The 25,609-nt window shown below is 48.4% G+C and overlaps 1 protein-coding gene across 1 annotated transcript; it reads right to left on the reverse strand.

The window, feature by feature from the left end:
• Nucleotides 1-406: 406 nt before the first annotated feature.
• Nucleotides 407-24,961, reverse strand: LARP6 (La ribonucleoprotein 6, translational regulator). The gene is made up of 3 exons (XM_032417322.1): nt 24,704-24,961; nt 9,912-10,122; nt 407-5,682 (listed from the first exon to the last, which is right to left on the reverse strand). Exons 1-3 carry the CDS (start codon nt 24,901-24,903, stop codon nt 4,615-4,617), a joined length of 1,479 nt encoding a protein of 492 aa, XP_032273213.1. The 5' UTR covers nt 24,904-24,961; the 3' UTR covers nt 407-4,614.
• Between the last annotated feature and the right edge of the window lie 648 nt (nt 24,962-25,609).

Below are 25,609 nucleotides of genomic sequence, written 5' to 3' on the forward strand. Positions count from 1 at the left end.
TGGCAAGGCTGGGTCTTAAACTAGGGTCTTTCTTATTCCCCAACCACAGGAGCGTGAGCTGGACTCTATGCAGGTGCCAGGTTCTGGGGGCTATGCTCAGTGTGGACACCAGAGGGCGATGAGAGAGAGCAAAGCAGTGGAAGGAATTTGCCTCCGGGGCCGCTTCTGAACAGTCACCGCAAATTGACCTTCTCAAACTCATCTTTGTTTCTGTTTTGTTTTGTTTTTCAGAGAGGGAGAGGGCATGCACGGGCACGCACGCACGGCAGGGGTGGGGGGCAGAGGGAGAGGGAGAATCCCAAGCAGGCTCCACGACCCTGAGATCATGACCTGAGCAGAAATCAAGAGTCGGACATTTAGCAGACTAAAGCCACCCAGGCGTCCCTCAGCTCATCTCTGAAGATGCATTAACTATAAGCTCAGTGCTGAGAAGGCATGTCCGAGCCTACTGCACGTTCCAGTTAGAGATAAGAGCAAGTATCACTTGGGATTCCTCTTTTGCTTCAAGCACGTCAGCTCACCGCTTCTTTTACCCATAGTATGGAATGTTTGTGGAATTTAATGGGATGTTTTTGTACAGTCACAAGACACATGTCTCGCTTGCTTCCACTCAGCCCATTGCTGATTCCAAATCAGGGGTGTTGTGCAAACAGCTGCTCAACTAGAAATTGCTCCAAGTGAACGCAGCTCCGTTCACCCAGGGGCTGGATGCACACTCCAGGCACGTGCCCCGCCACCCCATTTATTCCAGCCCCCAGAGCAACGCGCGGCTGGCACGGCCACTGCTCCCGGGGCAGCATCCCGAAGGACTGACCCACCAACAGGACTGTCATCCCGAGGGCTGCTGCATGCATGAGGACCAAGTACTCAGGCTGTAGCCAACCGGGGTACTTCTCCATTAAGGGAATGAGCACTCACCAGGATTGCAGTCAGTGCTGGGAATAAGAAGCGGACATACCCCATTTCAGTCCTGTCCTCCTTAGAGCCGGGTCACTAGCTTCTTTCTCGGAAGCTTTTCCATCCTGTTTACAACTCACAAGGAGGAAAACATGCCCCTGAAAACTACTGGAAAAAGCTAGTTCATTTTAAGGAAAGTATTTAAAAATAATCAGTGACCAACGTGTCTCCAAAGAGGACTTTTTGGAATGTTCCAGTCCCGTGTGGCTGAAAGCAGAGCCTTTTACAACCTGGCCACACCCTGGAGTGATGCAATGTCCATGAGACACAGGCTGGGACACCTCTCTGGATGTGAAGCGGGCCTTCCTGCCCAGAAGGTTCCCCTACAACCCCACAGGTGGTGGGTCAACCAAGAGCCTTACCCCCAAGATGCACAGCACGGCGGGGGGCGTGAGGCAGTTTGGCCCTTAGTCTGTTTGGGGAAAAGGCAGCCAGCGATTTTTTTTTTTTTTAAATAGGGAAGTGATGCGAACAGAGCTCTAGTTAAGAAAGATGGGTTTGGTGGCATTCCGGGGATAAGTTAAAGAGGAGGATTGGAGACAGGGAGATGTTGAGGGAAGGGCAGATGAATGTAAATAAGCACCTGGGAACACAAGGAGCACGTAGAAAACATTTCAGGGCTGCAACTAACAGCCCTGAGTTGCTGATTGAATGTGTGCGGTGGGGGCTGAGAAGCTATAAATATGACAGCCTCACATTCTCTGCGTGTTTATCATGTGCAAGTAACTAAGCATTTCACAGGGCTTAACTCACTTAATTTTGACAAATTGTATGAGGTAGGAATGATTATCATCCACCTTTTATGGGAGAAGAAACTGATAATCAGAGAGGCTAGGTCATCTGTCAAAGGTCCCTAGGATTTGAACCCAGGCTGTTGGAACTCCAGAACCTGCAATCCTTCACATAGGCCACCCAGTCTCTTCCCCAGTCTGGGAGACATGGAAGATGGTGACGTCACTGGCTGAGATGGGAAGTCGGAGGGGGGTGGGGCGACGGTAGACAAGGTGGTGTCCGGACACGTGCAGCGTTTGGATGTTCTGCCTGCACCATCAATGGGAGATGTCCAGCAGGCTTTGGGTCCCAGTGTGGAGAAGGAGCGGGTTTTCATTAAAAATAACAAAACATCTGTACAAATACTGTTGGCTGGGTTTCCCAGTCAAGCTATTCAAGAGAGGCCTGCTGTGCTAACAAACAGGGAGCCCAGGCCCCAGCTGAAGGTTTGGCCCGAGACTTAAGAGAGGTCAGGTTCATTAGCAGGTGCTCCGGGGCTCAGGACCACTGTGAGTGGGGAAGGGTGAAGTGTGCCAGGAAGGGTCTACCAAAGAGAGTGGACCCAAGCCTTGAAAAAGGAGAGGATGGATGCCTCTAAGCCTTCCTCAGTTTATCCCACGGCCCCTCCTCATTCCAACAGACCAGAGCTTCTCAACGCTGCTTGCCCGTTAGAATCACCCAGGGAGTTTCAAAAACTGCTCATCCCCAGGCCTCACCCCAGAACCAGTGAAATCAGACTATCTCAGTGTGGACACAGGCAGTTTTGAAAAGCTCTCTAGGTGGTTCTAATGTGAGGCCAGGCTTAAGCACCAGAAAAATGGAAGAAAGGTTTGTCCTTGGGGATGACCAGAGAGCAGGGTAATGACTAACACCTACAAAGTACTTTTCAGTGCATAAAGCACTCTCGAATACAAAGCCTTATAGAAGGAGCGGCTTAATGTCATCCACTGGTTGGATGGGAAACCGCGAATCAAAAAGAGAAATGACTTGCTCAAGGTCAAAGTGTTATTTACCGGAAAAGTCAGGCCTACAACTCAGATCTGCTGACCCCCCAATTCACAGTTCTTTCCTAAGGCCACACAGGGTAATACTGCAGATAGAAGGCCAAGTTCTTCTGTATTCACATAAAAAGGTGAGGGTGTAGGCATTTTTTAAAAGCAATTATGATCCATAGGAGTGAAGCTAAAAATTCAGCAGCTGGTGTGCTGGAGGATAAAGGGGTGGTGAGGCCCAGATGGCCCCGTGGCCCACGGGCAGGGGGGCAGCTGTGGGGAAGGACCGGCAAGGGTAAGTGGGAGCCCAGTGAGGAGCAAGCACGGGAAGAGGCCTGGAGCTGGGCTGTGGCACGGCCCTGGGGGAGTGGGGTCCAGACGCAGGCCTTGGGCCATCTACGGCTAATAGTGGTGCAAACGGCAGATCCAAATAATTCCCGGAGGCATTTACCAGTTAATGGGGATTCTGGGACTTAAGGGACACCCTATCTTACTAACCAGATAATAATCAGCTGCTGATTTTTATAGAACTCTGTAATTAAACATACACTCCCTTTTTTTCCATTTTTGCAATGGTTTGAGGTATTGCCCTACTTCAGCGGCTTCATATGTAAAACCACTATAATATCTCACAGAGACACTGATAGAACAAATGGAAGAATGTGTCTAGCAAAATGCCTTAGCACATAGGAGGTGCTGAGTAAATATTAGCACCTTCTGTGGTTGTTTCTTTTTTGAATGTGGATGGTGAGGTTCAGAGAGGCTGCGTACCATCTGGTGGTTAGGAGTATGGGCTCTGGAGCTGGACTGCTAGGTTCAAGCCACCTCCACTCATCTAGCTGTTAGGCCCTGGACAAGTGAGTTAACCTACTTGTTTCTTCCAGTGTAAAATAGAGAGAACTATCTAGACCTTTCTCGGGTGGTTTTGGGGAGAATTAAATGAGATAATGCCTGGAAATCTCTAAGCATCATCCCTGGCATCTAATCACCGTTCAGTAACTGTTCACGAATTTCATTCAGCAGGACTGGTCTAAAATCCCCCAGACAGCAGGTGGCTGAGCCAGCACTAGAATGTAGGCCGTTGCTCTTTCTGCCACACCAGGTGGCGTCCAGAGACAAGGGACACCAGCCAAGGAAAAGGAGGCAGTCCGGGGACCACATCCGGAGAGCTTGGTCTCCAATAAGCTGCCTTGGCCTGGGTGGGACTCACCGTGCTGGGCGATGTGGTTCTCCAACAACCGCACTGACTGTGGGGAACTCTCAGGCTGCCGGGGCCGCGGGGGGAGCCCCAGGGCTGCCCTGGGCACCTTCGAGAAATGCGTCTCCACTCAGCTCCTCAGGGCCTCCTGACCTAACACCCACAGCCTCGTCAGACAGCGCAGACATTTGTCATGCCTGACGCCTGTGACCTATGACTTCAAGAGCCAGCACTCCCAGTTGGATGTTTTATTATTTATTCACTTGACAGGAATACACAGTTGGTCCTGTAAGACACCACGCTACCGGCTGGACGAGTGGCCGTTACACAACAGAACTCCCGGGGGCTCTCTGGAAGGCCCTGCGTGGCCCGCGGAGGACAGCTCAGTCGCCGCGGGGAAGAACTCTGCCCTGAAGAAGAGACCGGCAGCCTGAGCGGCCCCGGGGAGCCTCCGACCCGCAGCCCTGCAGGGCCATAACATTCAGACGCATTGGGCATCAGCAAAATAATAGTCATGCTGGTTGTTCTGAACTAGAAGATGTTCTTAAAACCATAGCGTACCAGACAACTTATATGCATTACAAATATATAAATTAAGAGGTCTACACGTATACAAAAATCTCTCGATGGGGACCTAATCGCATTCTCTGCCATGCCAGGTATTTCGAGGGAGCCGGTATTAAAAATAGAAGGTATTTATACACAGGCCCTGCCTCTCTCGTGTCCGCCATGGAAGCCCCTGGTGTTGTCAGGGCCCCTGGGCAGTCTCAGCACCCCCACGGGTAACCCGTCTGCAGTCTGCATCTTCCGGGACAGCAGGGGACTCACTCCGGGGCTCTTCTCCTGGGTCCCCATCTCAGCCAGGCGGCGCCTCCGAACCCACGGGCTCCCAGAGGGAGTGATGCTGCTGTCGGAGGAATAATCCGCGCACTTGCGGAAGACCTCAGGACTGGGGCTACAGTTCAGCCGCCCCTCCTCGGCCAGAGGGGATTTTCGGGAAACGCCTTTGCGTTGAGCCAAGGGGCTGCTCCAGGGACTCGAGCACGGGGAGGCGTTCGGGCTCAGAAAGAGATTCTGGGGGCCAGAAGGGCTGAGCTTGTTGGCGACCGCATGCCGCCGGCCAGCCATGGGCGACGTGGGATTGCTCTCGGGGTCAGAGGAGCTGTTGGCGGAAGACTCGTCCCCCGTGTACTGCAGCTCTTCGACTCTCTTGTTCAGGGACTTGTTCGGGTGGCTGCTTGCGGTGGGCTCCTCGTCCTGGTTCTTGTCTTTGAGAGGTTTCTTTTTGGGGGGCTTCATGCCAATCAGGACGGCCTTCATGTTCTCCCTGCCGTGGGATTCTGTGCTCATGAACTCGTGGGCTTTAATGGCCGCCTCCACCTCCTCAAACTCCACAATGGCGCACTCCTGGGTCCCCACCTGGTTGTACCGACTGCTGATCCGCCGGATATCGGGGGGCAGCTCCTTCCCTGGTTTGAGGATCCGCACCGACGAGATGACTCCAAAGGTCCCGAAGAGCTTGAGCAGGTGCTCCATGACCTTCTCCTGCACCCTCCCATTCTTCTGGGGGATGGCCAGGGCCCACAGCTTGGGGGACAGGTGGAGATCGTAGACCAGGAGCATCTTGCTCGGGAGGTTCTCATTGGGGAAAAGCGGGACGGGGGTGGTCCTCCTCACCTTCCGCTGGTCCTCATTCAACTCGAGGGTCACCGAGTACTTCAAGGCGTGCGCCGTGGTTCTCCAGTCCCGGGTCAGGTGTTTCACCTGAAGAAGACAAAGCACATCTGGAATGGTACCTATTTGTCCTGGCCTATCTCGTGGGTTCTGCCATCTCCCTCCCTCGTTTCCTCACCCCCGGGAACACTGGTAGCTAGCATCGTAGCTCGTGGGTGCGGGCATTCAAAAGTCTAGTGAGCAAACGCACACACTTGTGACAATGTCAAGCTAGGCAGCAGTTTAGAGCAGTGCCATCCAACAGAACTCTCTGGCGATGGAGATCGTCTAGTGCACCCACATTTAGCGGTTCAGGCTCTGCAAAAAGGCTGTTAGATACACAAGTCCAAGGCCCACCTCCAGCTGGTGGTAACACTTGAAGTTTCTCAGCCTCTCAGTGCCTCAACTCCCTCATCTGTCAAATGGAGACGCTAATCATGTCCACCTCACAGGGTTGTCGTGAGGATCAAATGAATAAATCAAAAGATACCTATCTACATGCAGACATACATTATACATCCACATGCAAAACAGAACAGTGTCTAGCTCATAGTGAGTATTCACGTGCTATCGTTACTTCAAATATTATGTGCTATCATTTTGACAGGATTTGGAGATTTTAACATCCAAACACTTCTCTGAAGTCGTGTTTCTCTGTTTACGCATTTGATACACAGAAAGTTCCAAAAGATCTTTCATATTCCACTGCAATATCTTGTGAAAATGATGTGGACGGTTTCGACTTGGAATAAAATCCAAGCAGGGCCTCCCGGAGAATGATGAAACAGTCCCTCCCTCCCTCCTCCCCCGAGTGGAAATTGTGCATATTGATGTGCAGTATAGGAAGGCTGTGTTTATATTGTAAAGCAGTAATTTTCAAGAGGCCCACTTCCGCTGGAGGGAATGCCAGGGAGAATGAGTCATCCCATCCCACAGGAACAGTGGAGGCGGGTGGGGTGGGTAACCTGAGCCAGGAATGGCAAGATCACCCTGAGTCCTCTGAGTCCAGGCCAATGCAGTCGCCGTGCAGAGGAGCTGAGACCAGACAGGAACTTTCCAGAACTCAAGAACGGAGGCTCGCTAACAGGGCAGCATGGGGGGATCTTGCAGAGCTATGAGTAGAGGCAGGCTCCGGCAGAAAGGGGGTGTCCACTCTAGCCTAGGTCTCGGGGGAACCGCAAGTCCCCTACACCCAGAATCAATGGGCTGATCTCTGTGACACACACCGGGGACAGAGGGTCAGCAAAGGTCCAGGCAAAGGGTCAGACTTCAGGTGAACGGAGTCAATCAGAGATCCAGAAAGAGTACAGGAAGATGCTGACCAGAGGTCACGGCCAGATTGTGAGGAAGCCCCAGGTTGTGAGGCAGTAGCTCTCAGAGGATGACACAGCGGGGAGGGAGCCTTCTCCAGAACCAGTCAGGAAGGGAGCACTCAGGAGAGGAAGAGCGAAGCTACTGCCGAAGCCTGGAGCCTGAGCAAGGAGGGCCGGAGCTGCCTTCCTCCGAGGGCTGGAGACGCTGATGGAAGACCACATGCAACCGAGAGGGAAGAGGGCCCTGGCAAGGACCCAGCACCCCCCCAGAGCCAGGAGCAGAGTCCACTGGGAAGTGCCAGTGAGAGGCTGAGCGTCCTCGGGGCACCACCTCAGATGAGGAGCCCGGGAGGTGCTTTCCTTGTGCAATTAACTAGAAGAACTTTCTAAGATTTTCAGAAACTGTCATTTGCCTGTTTGTCCTATGTGTCTCCTGTTATGATCAGCAGGAAAACCTCTGCAATGAAAGGGGCCTTTGTTGTCACTGTGGAGGCGCTGGGGGGGTCCATGGCGACTCTGCGGCCAGCTTTGGACAAAGAAGAACCCTCCCAAACGGAGCCATAGCGGCAGCTTCAAAAGGCAAGAAAGTCAGGCTGACTCTTGGGGTCCCTGGGGAGGAATAAAGGGAGGAGCCCTGGCTGCTCTGTTGTGGGGTCCCCCACAAACAACAGAGACAGACACAGCGAGAGAGGGAACACAAGCAGGGGGAGTGGGAGAGGGAGAAGCAGGCTCCCCGCAGAGCAGGGAGCCCGATGTGGGACTCGATCCCAGGACCCTGGGATCATGACCTGAGCCAAAGGCAGTCGCTTAACCGACTGAGCCACCCAGGCGCCCCCCCACAAACACTTTCATGTGAGGGTTCGCTCACTGTTCCCTGGACACCTGTGATATTGTGATGTATCATTTCGACAGGACTTGGGGATTTCCATGTTCAAATACTTCTCTGAAGTCGCGTTTCTGCATTTCTGCATTTGACGCAAAAGATCTTCCAAAGGATCTTTCATATTTCAATGCAGTAGCTCCTGAGACTGGCGTGGACGGTGTCAGCTTGGAATAAAACCCAACTTGGGGCCTCGCGGAGAATGCTGAAACAGTCCCTCTCTATTACACATGTACGCTGCTCTTTGTCCCCCTCCCTGGCACGGAGCTGCTGGAACCCTGGCAAGTCCTGCGGGACAAGAACACTAGGACTATCTTTTGTTCTAATGAGGCGATGCTGGGCAGGCTCCTGGATGGCTCCTGGTTGAGGGCCAGTCATCAGAAAGACCAAGCCATGGTTAGAAGCTTGGAATTTTCAGGGAAGGGAGAAGGGCAAGAAACTGAGTTGATAGTTGATCATGCCTCCAGGAGGAAGCCTCCATAAAAATCCCAGTCCTGTGGGCTTCGGAGCACTTTCAGGTTGGTGAATACACCCATATACTGAGAGCACCCCAACTCCTCAGGGACAGAAGCTCCCATACTCAGGGCCTTGTTCTGCATATGTCTTCAGCTGGCTGTTCATCTGTATCCTTCATCATAGCCTTTATTAAACTGGTCAATCTAAGCAAGTGTTTCCCTGAGTTCTGTGAGCTCTTCTGGCAAATAATCAAATCCAAGGGGGAGGAAGTGATGGGGACCCGTGATCTGTAGCCAAGTTGGACAGAAGCTGTGGGTCACCTGGGTGGTCACCTCCTACTGGCCACTGGCTTCTGCAGTGGGGCAGTCTTGTGGGACTAACCCTTAACCTGTAGGATCGGATGCTATCTCCGGGTAGATACAGAACTGCTTGGTGGGGAGCCCCCTCCCCCAACATAAACATCTGGTGTCAGAGTGTTGTGTTAGAGGGGGAGAGCATAGGAGCCACACAGGAGGATGGGGAGGCTTTTCCTTCGCAACAGGAAGAGCCCCTTCCCTACTCCTGTACCTTGAAAACTCCTACTCATCCAAGATCCTATTTCAACGTCACCACTTCTAGAAAGACTTCTCCATCATCCAGGCAGGGTTACTGGCTCTGATGAACACGACTTTGTTCTTTCACTGCCTAGGGTCATTGTGCAATCCTGCACGGATCTCTCTCCTTCCCTGGACTCTGCAAGGGCAGGGGAAATGCCACCTTCGTGTCACCTGTCCTGTGCCCACCGCAGCAGTCGGGGTGCAGAATGGATATGTTTGGTGACTGGGTAAAAGGACAGAGCACAAGAGGAGAGGGCAGACTCTAGCGGCAGGTGAGGCAGAGAACGGCTCCAGGGAGAAAAGCTCTCCTCCAGGGCTCTCTGGCAAAGTGCAAAGGCAGCCTGGCGCGGACCCAGCTGTTACATATCCCGTTATGCAACAGGCCACGCGCTGCTTTTCCATTCTAGTAAATACGCTTCGCCCACAGAAGACACGGAGTTCTTATTCCAGCTCGTCTGTCCATGCTTCGAGACGGAGGGAATTCACACAACGGTCCAGCTGCTGGGTCTGCTGCCTACATGGCAGCAATCACCATATAGCCCACTTCGCCATACTGATGAGGATGTTGGTCTTACACACGGCAAAGGCTGCAGGAGTCTGGAAAGAGGCCCATCCCCCAGAGTTCTAGGTGCTCCTCCGCCTTCTTATTTATTCAACTGGACAAGGGAAAAGCCTGAGTTTCACACAATTCGAGGCCCAGGAGGTGTCTCTCAAGGCCACTGAGTCCCCAGCACCCTCCCGGCCACCCACTCGCCTGGCAAGAGCGCCTGAACTTTACCAAGAACAAGCACTATCATTGCATAACTGCCATCCGCTGACATCTGTCCCAACAGTCAGGCCCCTTTTAATACTGTGGGAAGAGAGTCTTCATAAAGATCCTAAATCCCTGTTCTGGATCATTTTTCTCTATTTCAGGCCCCAGAGGGGCGGAAAAGAATCGCCAGTCACGAGGTATCGAAGGGGCAGAAAATATTTAGAACTGCAACCCCTACAGCCCCAGAGTCCTCGAGTCAGCTTGTGAGAAGGAAGCCTTACCTTTTTGAAGGACGTGAGGAGCTTGACACTCACGTACCCCAGTTTGTTCCTCCTCACGTGCTTGAGCAGGAAGGCGTCCTTCTCCAAGTTTTCATCAGAGAAATAGAATTCGATCTGATCCACCAGCTTCCTGATTAACTCCTGGTCCGGGGGCTTCCACTCCTGCTCGCCTTCCTCACGCTCGTTCTCGCCCCCACTCGTCGTGGCGCCACTGGGACCAAAAGGAGACACCCGGGGGTTACAGGCTGAATTGCCGTCCGCCCCCCCTCACACCCCCAAATTTCATATGTTGACGTCCAAAAGCCCTGTATGTCAGTATGTGACCTTACTTGGAAACAGGGCCTTGCAAATGTAATCAGTTAAAGACAAGGTGGCACCAGAGGGGGGGGGTGGCCCCTAATCCAATATGACTGGCGTCTTACAGAAAGGGAAATCTGGAGGCATGAGCGCACAGGAAGAATGCCATGTGAAGGTGAAGGTGGAGATGGGATGCAGCAGAAGCCCAGGAACAACAAAGGTTGCCAGGAAACCACCAGAAGCCAGGGGAGTGGCCTGGGACCCATCCGTTCCCAGATCCTGGAAAGGGAGCGCTCTTCTGACCCCTTGATTTCTGACTTCTGGCCTCCAGAACCATGAGGTAATCAATTCCGTCATTCTAAGCCACCCAGTTTGCGGTACTTTGTTTCTGCTGCCCTAAGAAACGGCACTGGGTCACACTTGACCTGGACTCCTCAGAGGGGGTGATTGCCACACGGGGCTGACTTTTGCCCCACTGGGCGAAGAAATCATGCTTCTGTTTTTAACACGAACGGAGAGTCATTAAAATGACAACACGCTCTACTAGCATGTATGTGCTCCTGTACCACGGACAGGATGCTTTTCACATCCCCTTTTTAGTCTTCCCTCCCGCACTCCACCCCCCAAATCCTGATTTCTAGAAGATAATTTGGCAGAGTAACTAAGAGTCCCAATCCTAGAGTTAGCCCATGTAGGTTCAAATCCCGCCGTCACCATTTATTAACTGAGTCGATGCAGGCGAGGATCTCCCCTGCCACACCTCAGTCCCGTCATCTGCACATTGGCATGACAGTCACTCTCCTGGTAGGACAGTCAGAAGATTAAATGAACTGATACATAGAAATGCCACACAGGTGCCTGGCACGCCCTTAGAACCCGGGAGGTGGCACTCACTTGCCCCTCAGATCTAGGATTGAAACTCAAATTTTCTGTCCCCAAAGCCAGCATGCATAATACTTTCCACGTTTTGTTGGGACCCTGCCACAGAATCTGAAACAATCCCATTCACTCGGGCCCTTCTAAATGAAACCCAAACCCACCAACAGCTCCACCTGAACAGACTTCTTCCCCCCTCTCCCTGAGAATATTAGGATATGAGAACGAGCCAAAGAAATCCTGAGCAAAGCTTCTTTGGAAGGCAAATCTTTCACCAAGGGATGACAAAAACTTCAAAACCATCAACATTCAAGGACTTTGTGATGATCTGCATCATAGTTGACACCATTAATTAGAAGCTCTTGAAGGTGAGTTCTCTCTGGCATATTTAATGACCAAATTAAATTATGTATTATACAATATCATATATATCTTATTCGATAAAAAGAAATGGTCAAAAATTACTTCCAGAAAAAAACATTACTGCTTTCCTATGTGGCAGCTTGATTTCTAGTAACACGACTATCAGACCCAGAGTCCCCATGAACATGTGCTGAGTCACGAGAGCATCTCCTGTGATGGATGCAGACACCGAGTCCGCCTAAAGCATTCAGGGTGCTTCTACTCTGTTGGGAGAACCCGAGGGCTCAGAAAGTTCACAGCAGCATCTTCACAATAGCCAAAAAGTAGAAGTGTCAGGGGCGCGTGGGTGGCTCAGTCGCTTAAGCATCTGCCTTCAGCTTAGGTCATGATCCTGGAGTCCTGGGATCAAGCCCCGAGTCGGGCTCCGTGCTCAGCGGGGAATCTGCTTCTCCCTCTCCCTCTGCCCCTCACCTCCGCTCGTGTTCTCTCTCTTGCTCTCCTCTCTCTAACAAATAAATAATCTTTCAAAAAAAAAAATAAAGAAGCAAGCAGTTAACATTTCCCTTAGATTGGGATTAAACCCTTAAATAAAATAATCAACTAATACTTTTAAAAAAGGGGGGAGGGGGCTCAGAATGTAAAAATCAACGCTTTGGAACAGGTACATAAATGTATGTCCTTCAACTCCAGCAAAATTTTCACCGACTCTAACCACCCCCCCACCAAAAAACAAAACAAAACAAACAAAACAAAACAAAACCCCAAAAAAACCCCACACAATTGTGGAAGAGTCAAGATGAGAATAAAAATGGAATATTCTGGCAGGAGAGAAAATACTAAACAAATCTGTCTCCCAATTTTTCAAATTCAGAAATTATAATTAGCATAAAAGTAGGCGTTGGTTGATTTTAAAATGAAGAGTTTAGTTATTTGCCTGCAGACAGTCTGGAAATGTTTTTGAAATATCACACCCATGTCCCAAGACAAACGTGTACTGATGGAAAAAAAAAATGGTCTGAGAGACTAACTTTAAAAGTATGTTTTTTAAAAAGTCTTTTAAAAATGGGATGGCAGGGGCGCCTGGGTGGCTCAGTTGTTAAGTGTCTGCCTTCGGCTCAGGTCATGATCCCAGGGTCCTGGGATCAAGCCCCGCATCGGGCTCCCTGCTCCGCGGGGAGCCTGCTTCTCCCTCCCCCACTCCCCCTGCTTGTGTTCTCTCTCTCACTGTGTCTCTCTCTCTGTCAAAATAAATAAATAAAATCTTTAAAAAATAATAATAATAAAAAAATAAAAAAATAAAAATGGGATGGCAAACAAAGGGAATATATTAAGGCTGCCTATAAGATAAAACAGGTCAAAGGCAACTTAAACATTAGACAAACTGAATATTTTATAAGTTTCTAGAAGATAGCTGTGGTAGACATTAGTCAGATTCACCCAACATCTAATAGCAAACTCTTTCTCACTTGCCTTCCTTTATTATGGAGGCTATAAAAAACCAAACCAAAACAAACAAACAAATAAAAACCAACCCTAAACATGTACTTTCTCAGCCTTGGTTACAGGTAGTAGCCATCTGTCATGGTATGGCCAATAAAACACAAGTGAAAATCTTTTGGCCCTGCCTCTTCCCCTTTTATCTGTTTTGAGTGTGGGTGTGATGGCTGGAGCTGTAGCAGCTATTTTACTACCATAAGAAAAAAAGCCAAGAGAATTAGCTTGGCCTCATTTATTGACATTATTGGCTCTGATATTACTGAGTTGCTGAACCAATTCCTCTATCTACCTACCTGCAAATTTCTGATTACATGAGAAAAATAAAATCCATTTGTTTAATTCACTTGTTGGCTGGGTTTTCTATTACTTACAGACAAATGGTAGGATAGTAATACTGCACTGAGAAAAGTGGTCCTCAAACATGCCAAAGGAAAAAGTGTCATTGGAACAATCAATGGAATGAAAAAGGAGAAGCAAGATGGACAAAACAGATTTTCACTTTATTAGAGAAAGCTTATCCCATAATTAGAAGTTAAAATAGATAGGTTGAGTACACCAGATACAATAACCTCAAATGCATGGTAAAGTCTGAGCCGCACTGACAAGGATGAGAATAAATAGCCAGAGTTGGGGTGAGGTGTGGGATAATGAAGAGCGAAGAGTTTTGAGTGGACTCAGGTATTGGCAAAATGGTCTTAGTACAAATAGCAAGTATATCAGAGGTGACCAGACCATCAAAGGGACCCACAGCCTAGCAAGTCCTACTCCCCACCTAAAGTAGTTGACGCTATTATAAAAAGTAAATGCATAAACAAATAAAACACAATGGAAGGATGGGGATGCAATTTCTCAATTTCTCCAGTGCCCATTCTAGAACGTCCCATTCTTCCCAAGGTCTGCCATGGGAAGCCAGCCCTTCCTCCCTGCAGATGACTCTATCTCAAACTTGATTGAGAAAATCAATCAGACTTGCCCAGAGCTCCCTTGTGCACCCCTTCCTTCCCCGAAAACTCGTTCTGTATGTCTGGGCATCTGCCAAAGCATCCACTGGCCATATCCAGGTGCCTTTTCTCCACCTTGGTCATCTGCAGGATGGGACACAGCTGACCCCTTTCTTCTTAGTACTCCTCCTGCTAGGCTTCTGTGACTTGTTCTTTTCTGATTCTTCTCCCCCATTTAACTGCCCTTCCAGTCTACTCAATCTGCTCCCATGTCTCCAAGGATCTATCCTTGACTCTTTGTCCCCAGGTGGCCTCTACACACTTCAGCCCCTGTATAGCTCATCGAATTCAGATCTGCCTCTTCCCACCCCTCCATCCTTCTCTCACTCCTGGGCCCCCATCCTCAATTCATCTACCTGCCTGCCTGAGGCTTGGATAGCCTGTTAGCACTTCAATATGTCCAGAATTGAACCATCACCTTCTGCAGAGCTGGACCTCAGGGAATACTGAAGCCTAGACCTGCCGAGGGCCATTCCATCTGGGAAGCTTATCTTCCTTTCATACAGTCTCATGGTAAGCAATTCACACTGGGGGGAGAGGGGGTGACTCTGCTTCAGTTCTTTGCACCCAGTGAGCAGACAGGGAGGGTCCAGAACACGTGGGCAGTCCTGGGGAGGTGATATAAAGCCCTCTGCAAGTGCAGCGGTGAGCTTCCTGCACCGTAGGACCCCCTCTCTACATGAGTGCTCTCAGCGGCAACGGTGATCTCCAAAGGGGGACCTTGGAAGAGAGGCAAGGCCTTTTTGCATATCTGGGAGCATGCTGCCTTGTCTCCTGGTTCATGCAACAGCCTTTGAATGAAAAAGACCCTGTATCCTTTACGAACATTAAAGAAGTGTATATCCCTTAAATATGAATGTTGGTAACTTTTTGTCAATTACAACTGTCCTGTACAGACTATGTATCTTTCCTCCCAAACTGCCCCATTAACTACTTTCCCTATTCACTCTTCTTTGCATTTAGGCTCCAAACCCGAGATGCATCTTTTAGCCCTCTCTTTCGCCCCCACACTGAGCCAATTATCAAGTGTTAATTTTTTTATTCTGCATTGTCTCCCATCTGTTCTCTTTTCCATTCCAACTGTCCTCATTACTTCTCCCTTGGACACTATTAATAGCTCATCAAAAATGAATTTTCAAGTCATACATACAACATAGCAAAAAATAAAACAAAACAGTACATAACTTAAAAAGAAAGCAACAATTCCCAGCTCCACCTCTCCTCCCTAGAGGCAACCTCTATTCAACCATTTCATTCTTAACAAGACTTGCCTTGTGGTTCTATAAATTATGTTCATGGTTCTATTTCTCACTTGCCAATTTTCGACATTCTCTATTCATGTCCTATTATATAAGGTGAGGATTTGGAGTCACTCATCTCCCAAAGCCTCTTCTTCTAATTTTTAAAATTTTATATTATTTTTGGGTTTTTTATTAGCCTTCTAATTGTTTTAAAATAATACACTTAAAATTCTTATTCCATCAACATTAAATGATAGGTCTTGCTTCCTCACTACACCTGACGTGTGTGTTATGACCCTACCTTCTTCTCCTCTCCTTCCATTTCCAACCTTTCAAATACTATCAGATGTATCTTTATTTTATTTTGTCATGGTTCGTTATGTTTACATTCTATTCTGTAACTAATATTTCATATTTTGTCTACAGATACTAAAAGCTGAAAGTCAACCCGTTGTGTTTATTTTTCTGGCTACAAACATGGCTCTGGGCAGGGAAGAGGTGTTGGCTAAGATTACATTTCTTTCTTAAAGTCCTATTAGTTGACTGACCACCTGGATCGATCCTCTATGTCCCTATCCTCTCTTTCATATTGTCTGTCTTTACCTTTGTCTTTGACTTACATGGCAAGACGTTTCCTGACATTACCTTCCGATCTTTGTTGATGAATTGCTTAATTTCAGGAATTATGTACTCTCTAAGAACTCTTTTATGTCTTCAGATTGCTCCTTTTTAAAAGCATCCTATTCTTGTTTTGTGGATGCAATATATTAAATTCTCTTTCAGTACTAACCAGAGTGTGTGTGTGTGTGTGTGTGTGTGTGTATATATATATATATATGGTTTTTTTTTTTTATGGTCTCTTTGTTTCCAACAGTGTCACCTCTATATCCTCTGGGATCAGTTTTTCATTTAATTTCATGTAATTGGTTTTTTTCATGTAACTGATAATCAATTCATCTTTTTATTAAAAAAATTTTTTAAGCAAACTTATTTTAGAATAATTTCAGACTTACAGAAAAATTGTGAAAGTAGTAGAGAGAGTTCCCATATATCCCCCATCAGGCTTCTGTTATCAATATTTTGCATTAGTATGGTACATTTAATGAACTGATATCAATACATTATTATTAGCTGAAGTCCAGATTTCCAAATTATTAGCTGAAGTCCAGATTATTCAGATTTCCTTAGTTTTTTTACCTAATGGCCTTTTTCTCTTTCAGGATCCCATCCAGGATACTATATTAGATTGAGTCATCATGTCTCCCCAGGCTCCTCTTGGGTGGGACAGTTTCTCAGGCTTTCTTTGTTTTTAATGACCTTGACTGTGTTGAGTAGTCCTGGTGAGATATATTGTAGAATGTCCTTCCTTTGGGATTTATCTGATATTTTACGATTAGATGGTGTTTATGGGTTTTAGGGAAGAGAACGACAGAGGTAAATTTCCATTCTCATCACATCATATCAACATACCTGATCATTGTGGATGTTGACCCTGCCTGAAGTAGTGTTATCTGGTGTCCTCACTGCGAAGTTACTACCTTTCCCCTCCTTCCATACTGTGCACTTTGGAAGGGAGTCACTGTACACAGTCCACACTTAGGAAGTGGGGAGTTGGGCTCCATGGCTATTTATTTTGAAAAATGAAGGAAGGTCTGGCTTGCTTTTTCTTGGTGGGTGAAGTAGGTTCCCTCCACAGCGGTATACTGTGATTCGCTTTCTTCCTAGGTGGTTCTATAGCCGTGGGTGGGGCGTGCCAACTGGCAGGCTTCACTGTAGGGTGGACAGACAGGGCATTATTAAATAGGGGCTTTATATGGCGGAGGAGTTACTCTGGGGGTACCAGCTCTACCTTAGCCGTCCTAGCTCACCAGTTAGTTCATTTGATTCCTTTAGAAAATAATCCTATTTCTTCTTTTTCTCCTTGGAAGTAAACAGTATGGTGGTTGCTACTTTTCATGGTCAGGCAGAGAGGTGAGGCAATTGTTTTAAAGGCAGACTTTAAATCACCTCTCAGATATCAGCATCCCTTTTAATCCCTACATCCTTCACACATTTCCTAACCAGAACCTTTCTAGGGTTCTGTCTTCCCACCTCCTCCCACCTCCCCCCACTCCACTCCTGTTGTATTTTGGGTTAAGCCTCTTCCACTCTGTGCCTTATTAAACATTCTGAAGAACGGCTATGTCGCTGCTCTACTTTAATACTTATACTCATGTTTTCTATTCTATTAAATAAAATCCAAAGTCCTTAGCTCTTTATTCAGATTCATTTCCAATCTGGCTGTCACCAGCTTCCAAACGTATTTCTGTCTATTTCCTTTCAGATCCTTTGCTCTAAAACAAAAGCAAGTAAAAGACTAATAGGTCTCTGTAAGTGTCGCAAGGTTTCTGGACTCTATCTCTTGGTGCGTGCTGTTCCATCTCCTTGAACACCTGGCCTCTGTCTCTCAGGTCCAAATTCTAAGCACACGTCAAGCTCCATCTCAAATGCAACTCTCCCAGGAAGGAAATCATTTCAACTTCTCCTAACACCTTGCCTGTACTTGTATCAGAGCTACTATGTGCATTTCTAATTAGTGCCCTGAACCCTCAGCCCCTGGAGGATAGGATTCACATTGGTTTCTTTCATTCTGGCACCAACCCAGAGCCTTGCACATAGTAGGAATTTACAAAGCATCACCAATGTAAAGTGAATAGCTTCCGTTAAGGGCAAATCCCACCTATCCGAATTCTCTGAGACAGGAAGTATGTTACTGGTGAATATGTTGTGAGTAGCCTTTCAAGAGGACTTTGAAAAAAATGTACATTTAAGTTTTATGTTCACATTATTGTTTCCTTTTAAATATATCATTGTAGGGCACCTGGGTGGCTCAGTTGGTTAAGCGACTGCCTTTGGCTCAGGTCATGATCCCAGGGTCCTGGGATCGAGCCCCGCATCGGGTTCCCTGCTCGGCAGGAAGCCTGCTTCTCCCTCTCCCACTCCCCCTGCTTGTGTTCCTTCTCTTGCTGTGTGTCTCTCTGTCTGTCAATTAAATAAATAAATAAAATCTTAAAAAAATAAAAGTAAATATATCATTGTAAATTAGGGGTACTGATGTGTTCTTTTTTTAATAGCTGTAAACCTCCTAGAAATGAAAACGAAGGGTAGAAACAAGGAGGTACATTTCAAAACAGGTGATTGGGCTCCATGGATCAGTGTTGAAATATTTATCGTATTTGTAAATAATCTAGAGAAATAGGTACAGCATAAAATCTCCAGGGTTGCCTTTCTCATAAAATCTCAAGATAATCTGGAGATATTAGTTGAATGGTTAATCAAACATCACCTTATGAATAAAAATATCCAAAATAAAATGGTGGAATAATGAGCTCCTCACTATGGTTTTCAACACAGAAAAGATTTCCTGGACTCATCATCTATCCTTGCAGATGGTCTAATATGGTGCTTTGGCTACCAATACCAGGAAAATGGTGGACAGCAACAAGGTGGATATTGAACAAAAAAGACAAAGCATCATTTATGAAAATCACCAGGGTCCGGTACAATCTGTGTATAGCTCCTTTTGACTTGCTTCTAGAAAAAGATAATGAATCTGAAAAGGTTCTAAAGGTAACCAAATTGATAATGCAATATAAGAACACAAGGACAGACTCAAAAGATAAAGGTTTTTCAGAGAGACAAGTTGGAAACATATACGGGGATGTGTCCAACTTTGGAAAGGCATTATGGGAACAATTATATTTTGGATACCACTAGCGGACGCCCCATGCTATGTCTGGGTGGCCCATGGGTTCTTATAGACTTATTACAGACATCATGACCCTTTTTTCTTACCCGGTCTTCTGCCATGCTGTTCTGACATAATTCCTAGGGCCTGGGAAAGGAGTAAAACTAGTGGATGTCTCTGCGGGTCTAAATAATGGTTTGTGGTGTGAAGCAGAGACAATGTATGCAAAGTATTTAGTTCCACATCTGGTACATAACTGGCATTAATTAATGGAGCCTTTCACTATCATCACCCAGAACAGAGAAAAGATAGCTTATGTAATGTCCCTGAAACATCATGGAGAGAAAGGAACTTAGATGTTTCTGTTGTTAAATGAAGGTACGCTTCAGTGATTTTATTATTCATACTAATATTTGATATTATAATTTTAAATCATTTTCACACATTGTAAGACAAAGCAAACAAGTAAATATGTTAATGTTGATAAGAATCAAGACTGTCAGTGCAAAAAAAAATAAAAGAAGTAAAACAAAAACCCTATAATGTCAAATATGAGTTGGAATTATCAACATAAACTTATTTTTTAAAATGTATTTCCTAGCTCTATTGAAAGGGCCTAAAACCAATGTTGCCCCAGTGGAAATTAGCACTCTTAATTCCAGGTCTTGGTTTCTAAATACCTTCCCGCTAGTATTTACTAGCCACAGGGATTCCTGTGGAAATGGCTGGATCCCATGACAGGAGTAGGAAAAGTACAAAGTAAGGCCAGAATATCTAATATCACAAAGCAAGAAAGTGCTCAAAGACTCAAGGGCATGTTCCAAAAGGCTATACTGAAGCCAATCTGAAGGGGTGCCCCTACGTAATCAGGGACATTTTGAACATCAAAAGTAATGATTGTAACTAATTTTTAAAAAGTGAATAAACAGGGGCGCCTGGGTGGCTCAGTCATTGTGCATCTGCCTTCGGCTCAGGTCATGATCCCAGGGTCCTGGGATAGAGCCCCGCATCGGGCTCCCTGCTCGGCGGGGAGTCTGCTTCTCCCTCTCCTGCTCCCCCTGCTTTTGCTCTCTGTCAAAATAAATAAATAAAATCTTTTTTTTTAAAAAAAGTGAATAAACAGAAGTCCATGAATCGAGGAGGGCCAAAAGGAGGGCTCTAATTTAAATTATTTGATGCGACTATTACACCCACTCCTCTCTTTGAAAACTGGTCATTAAGCATTTATGTTGCCTCGTTAGAAGGAACTCTTGTTCAATTCCAGATGATGAGGCAAAGCTCTCTTATATAGAAGAATACCCGCCAATAAATGTACAAAGGATAGGGGCGCCTGGGTGGCTCAGTCGTTAAGCGTCTGCCTTCAGCTCAGGTCATGGTCCCAGGGTCCTGGGATCGAGCCCCGCGCATCGGGCTCCCTGCTCAGCTAGGAGCCTGCTTCTCCCTCTCCCACTCCCCCTGCTTGTGTTCCCTCTCTAGCTGTCTCTCTCTCTCTCTGTCAAATAAATAAATAAGAATTTTTAAAAAATGTACAAAGGTTAATAAAATTAGAAAATCACCAATTTGTAATTCCTGAGGAACTGACTCAGGCAAGGATCATCAGCGGATGCTAAAACCATTAGGTGAAGGGCCTTGTTGAAAGAATATTCACAGGAAGCCCGCAGATTACTTGTTAATTGCAAAGGGAGAGATGTACCTTCACAATGAGAGATCACCTTAGTCAAGTGGTCAAATTAGAGCATCACTTGGGTGAAAGCCGCCTGAGGTGATGCAACAAAGTCTGTGGCTTTGCCTGAGCTGTTCTTGCCAAAATGTTTAATCCGAATTGAATCAGGCCCTTAGCATACCTTCCAATTTACAGGAAACACAGAGTACAAAGGAGCAAGTTAAACTAGATGATCAGAACAAAATCAGACCACTTTAAACTGGAAAACGTTCAACAAGACATCTGGCCTCTTATTTCAAAATAGCAACGCATTAAAAAAAAAAGTGTGAATGTTCTAGATTGAAAGATTCTAAAGAGACATAATAGGCAAATGCCACCACCTGGACTGGATTCTGTTTGGAGGGGAAAAAGAAACATCTATAAAATACAATGTGGGATGACGGGGGGGGGCGGGGAACCCAAATATGGGACTTGGCTATTAGATCATTTTAGGGCTTATACTAGGGAATCATTGTTAATTCTCTTAACTGCAGTAATAGTATTGTGGTTTTACAGGAGAATGTCATTAGTAAGAGCTCCCAAATAAAGGGTACAGTAAGTACTGTGTATATTTTCAAATGGATCAGAGTAAACCACTCCTAAGTCCATCCAATAAATATGGCAAAATATTAACAACTGTTAAATCTAGATGGTAGGTGTATGAATGCTCACAATACTATCTTTCACATTTTATGTTTGAAATTTTTATTTCAAAAAGGTGAGAATAAAAAGACAGACACCTTTTTGGTGAGAGAGGTGTGGGGAGAAGACTAAAGAACATTTTTCTTATTTTCATGTACTGCTTGTACCCCAGGGAAAAGCCAAGTATTGGGCTGAGTACTGGTCGTATAGAGAGGACTAAGGCGAGGTCATTCCCTTCAAGGATCTCACTGTCTAGTTGGGGGAAAACCACACAAATACTTCAACCCAATGGCATAATGCAATGATAGAGACATGCATTCGTTCAACAGATATTTAGGAGCACCCACTATATGCCAGGTGCTGAGGATACAATGAGAGCAAGGCAAGCATGGTCCCCAAATTCACGATGAGAGAGACATCTCTCATATTGTTGTGAGAGAGACAGAACTATACAGTTAAAATTGAGGTAAATGGTAGCTATAAAATGTGCAGAGTACTACAGCAACTCCAAGAACAGGAAACAAACAGCTTTGGGGTGGGGACTGGGGGTTGTGGGGACGAAGCAGTGATATGTTTTTGTTGTTGTTGTTTAGTTTCAGAGGTAGAATTTAGTGATTCATCAGTTACATAGAACACCCTGTGTTCTATGTGTCCTGTTTCATCATGTGCCCTCCTTAATGCCCATCAACCAGTTACCACATCCCCTCACTCCCCTCCCCTCCAGCAACCCTCAATTTATTCCCTAGAGTTCAGCGTCTCTCATGGTTTGTCTCCCTCTCAATTTTCATCTTATTTTATTTTTCCTTCCCTTCCCCATGTTCATCTGTTTTGTTTCTTAAATTCCACATAGGAGTGAAATCATAGGGTATTTGTCTTTCTCTGACTGACTGATTTCGCTTAGCATAATACCCTCTAGGTCCATCCACATCATTGCAAATGGCAAGATTTCATTCCTTTTGATGGCTGAGTAGTATTCCTGTGTGTGTGTGTGTGTGTGTGTGTGTGTGTGTATCAACTCTTCTTCTTTTTTTTTTTTTTTAAAGATTTTATTTATTTGAGAGAGAGAATGAGAGAAAGAGAGAGGACATGAGAAGGGGGAGGGTCAGAGGGAGAAGCAGACTCCCCGCTGAGCAGGGAGCCTGACGTGGGACTCGATCCTGGGACTCCAGGATCATGACCTGAGCCGAAGGCAGTCACTTAACCAACTGAGCCACCCAGGCACCCCTCAACTCTTCTTTATCCATTCCTCTGTGGACAGACATCTGGGCTTTTTCCATAGTTTGGCTACTGTGGACACTGCTGCTGTAAACATTGGGGTGCATGTGCCCCTTTGATCACTATGTTTGTAACCTTTGGATAAATACCTAGTAGACGCAGTGAGTTTTAAGGCTAACTAGAGATCAATCAATCAATCAGAGACCCAGAGGAGGGAGTGCAAAGGCAGGTAGACACAAAACTGTACCCTATGTTCAGAAATCTAGAGGGGTCAGTGCTGGGGGAGCACGAACTGCTGAGACAGGCAGGGAAAGAAGCAATGGGCCAAGGAAATGATGTGGGTGGGTGCCACATCTCAATAAACAGCTTAAGGAAACTGGGCTTTCTCCTGAAGGCTCTGGAAGCCAAGAAGTGTCCACACAGGGCAGGGGCTGCTGCTGTGGCAGGCTGGCCCAAACACGGGGACAGCCTGGATCCTGTTCTTGGCTGCATTCTCATGCTCTGGATGTCTGCCTGCTGGGCTCTGTCAGCTCCAATACCCTGAAGAGCCTCCAGGGATTTTCTGGGGTCAACTCTCTGCCAGTGGGCAGCAGGAAATGCTTCAAACTGAATGCTCCATGAGATTCCAGTCCCTGGAGTTGGGAGGGAAGGGTGGCTCTGGAGAGAGTGTGGGGGGGGGGCGAAGTAGGAACAAGAAGCCCACCCAAATAAGGATCATGTTCTCCTCATCTCCACAGGAGGATCTTTCCAGGCCCAAGAAATAAGTAGGGCACCCTGCTAATGGTGCAATCTCAAGACTTAGTCCCCAGTATAGGGGGGGAGCTCTCTGCCCCAACTACAGGCAAATGAAATCAGCAGGATCAGCCACTCTGAGCTCCTTTACGTAACCTCTGAAATTATTTGACTAGGTGGCCACCTTCTCCTCAAGACTGAGATGTCAGTGACTATGGACTCATTATTTTTATTCTCAGCACAGAGCTGAACGAATGAGTGAGTGAATGAATCAGGCTTTAGAGTATATAGAGTGCTGACAGGTCTACTGTAGCTTCTGTCATCTGCTATGGCTCAACATTTCTGCTCTAAACTCTTGGGCTGGACTTTCCTCCTCAGATACCTCTGTCTCCATTGAACTGCCCTGAATCTCTGGGTTCCTACATCCAGACCTCTCCCACCGGGGAAGGGTCAGCCAGTGATGGGGAATGGCTCTGGACCCAGTATCCTCATGCCCTTCAGTTGAGTATTCTGCCAATGAAGTAAATTATCTACCTGCCAGGGAGTGATCCTGCAGAGCCCTGACAACTAAAGAGCATGTGCCCAGAAACCCCGAAGAAAGAGGGTTCTTAACAAGTTCCTGTGGGCATTTCCCGGAATTTGCAAGTTCTGCCATTGCTCTACTCTCGTGGTTATGGATACTCCATACTCTTATCTCCTTTCAACAGCAGGAACAAAACCACAGACTCGAAAGGTGCCGGCGTTGGTAGACACAAGTCCAAGGTCTCCGGCTGATGACCGGGCTCAGGGCCCAAAGGCACCGTTAGATAGGTGGCTTCCTGTGCCATAACAGTTCCAGACTGCCCATCACTCAGGAACCCAACTAGCAAGACGATGATGCAAGCATAGAAGTCGGGTGGGGGAGGCTGCGTGAAAACGGGAATCCCCGGCCCGCGAGAATGCAAGCAGCGAGCCTTGAGCTGATTCCAAACCAGAGCAGGAGAGCTCTCTACACCGTGAAATCACTCCTCGGATCCCCCGGCCGCCAAGTGTCCGCGGGGCTGGGCTGCCCCCACCCATTTGGACTGATAAGCAGACAGGACGAAGGAGGCAGTGAAGGCTAGGTGGGGTCCCTCTCAGGGGGAGCTGGGCCAGTCTCGGAGGGCAAGACCGGGCTGGGATGGGCTTTGGGGAAGGTCCCGGGTGAGCGCACGCAAGGAGAGCCTCCTCCGGGGGGAGAAGATGGCGAGGATGGCCCAGGAAGGAATTCCTCCCGGGCGCCAGGGCATGCCCCCCCGTCCAGGCCCCTCCGAGCCCCGCCGCCAGCCCCGCGAGCTCCGGTCGGGCGAGAAAGCTGCGGAGCGGGGCACCAACAACCGCCGAAAGCAGGTTCTGCCTCGGCCGGACGCCCGGAGCAGCGGCCCCGCGGCGGGGCTGCCTGGGGGGACTTGTCCCGGCGCTCGCGCTCGGCCGGGACCCGGGGCGGGCTCCCCTCGGCCGGGCCGCGCCGCCGCGCCTACCTGTGCCCGCGGCTCGGCTCCTCCTCGCTGGCGCTGCCCCAGCCGGGGCTCAGGTACCGGGCCGGGTCCCCCGCGCCGCGCGCCTCCGCCCCCTCCTCCTCGTCCTCCGGCTCCTCCACGTCCTCGGCCTCCTGGATGGCGACGCGGATCTGCACCGCCGTCTCGGGCCCGGGCAGCGTCTCCTCGCCGGCCTGGGCCATGGCTCGCGGGCCGGCCGGGAATGCGGCGCCGCGGCTGCCCGCGCGCCCCGAGGCCCAGCCAGCCGGGCGGCGGCGACTGCGACGAGGGGGCGGGGGCGCCGAGAGCGCGCCCGGGAGGGGACGGGGGTCGCGGCGCCCCGCCCCGCGCCTCCGCCACCACCGCCCCGGTCGCCAGCCGCGCGCCAGAGCGGGCGGGGCCGCGGACGGCGGGGGGGGGGGGGGGGGGAGGACGACTTCCTCCGCGCGCCCCGCGCCCCGCCCGTCCCGGAAAGATGCGCCCGACCCCCGACGCCGCCGGCGCGCGCCCGCTGGTCCCTCCTCCTACCGGCTTTAAGCGGCCCCCGAGAGGGGAGAGGGGAGGACGCCCCACCTCTGACTTCTCAGTGGGCGGAGGACCCTGCGGGGTGGCATGGCCCGACAGCACCTTAAGGGGCGTCTGTTCCTGCTGGTGTCTCCCCCCACGGTCCTGCCAAGACGACCGAAGTCTCCACCGTTAGCCTCCTTGGCACGAACACCTTAGATTGTGCGCCCTGTGAGGTCAGGGACTTGGTTCCTGCCATGCCCTAAACCCATGGTTCTCAAAGTGTGGTCCGCGGACCGGCAGCACCGGCCCTACCTGGGAACTTGTTAGAAACACACGTTCTCGCGGCCCAACCAGAGCTCCCGAATCAGGATCTAGGATTCTGAACTTTGTGTTTTAACAAGC

The sequence above is a fragment of the Phoca vitulina genome, unplaced genomic scaffold, assembly GCF_004348235.1.
Source record: "Phoca vitulina isolate PV1807 unplaced genomic scaffold, GSC_HSeal_1.0 scaffold20, whole genome shotgun sequence".
NCBI lineage: Eukaryota > Metazoa > Chordata > Mammalia > Carnivora > Phocidae > Phoca > Phoca vitulina.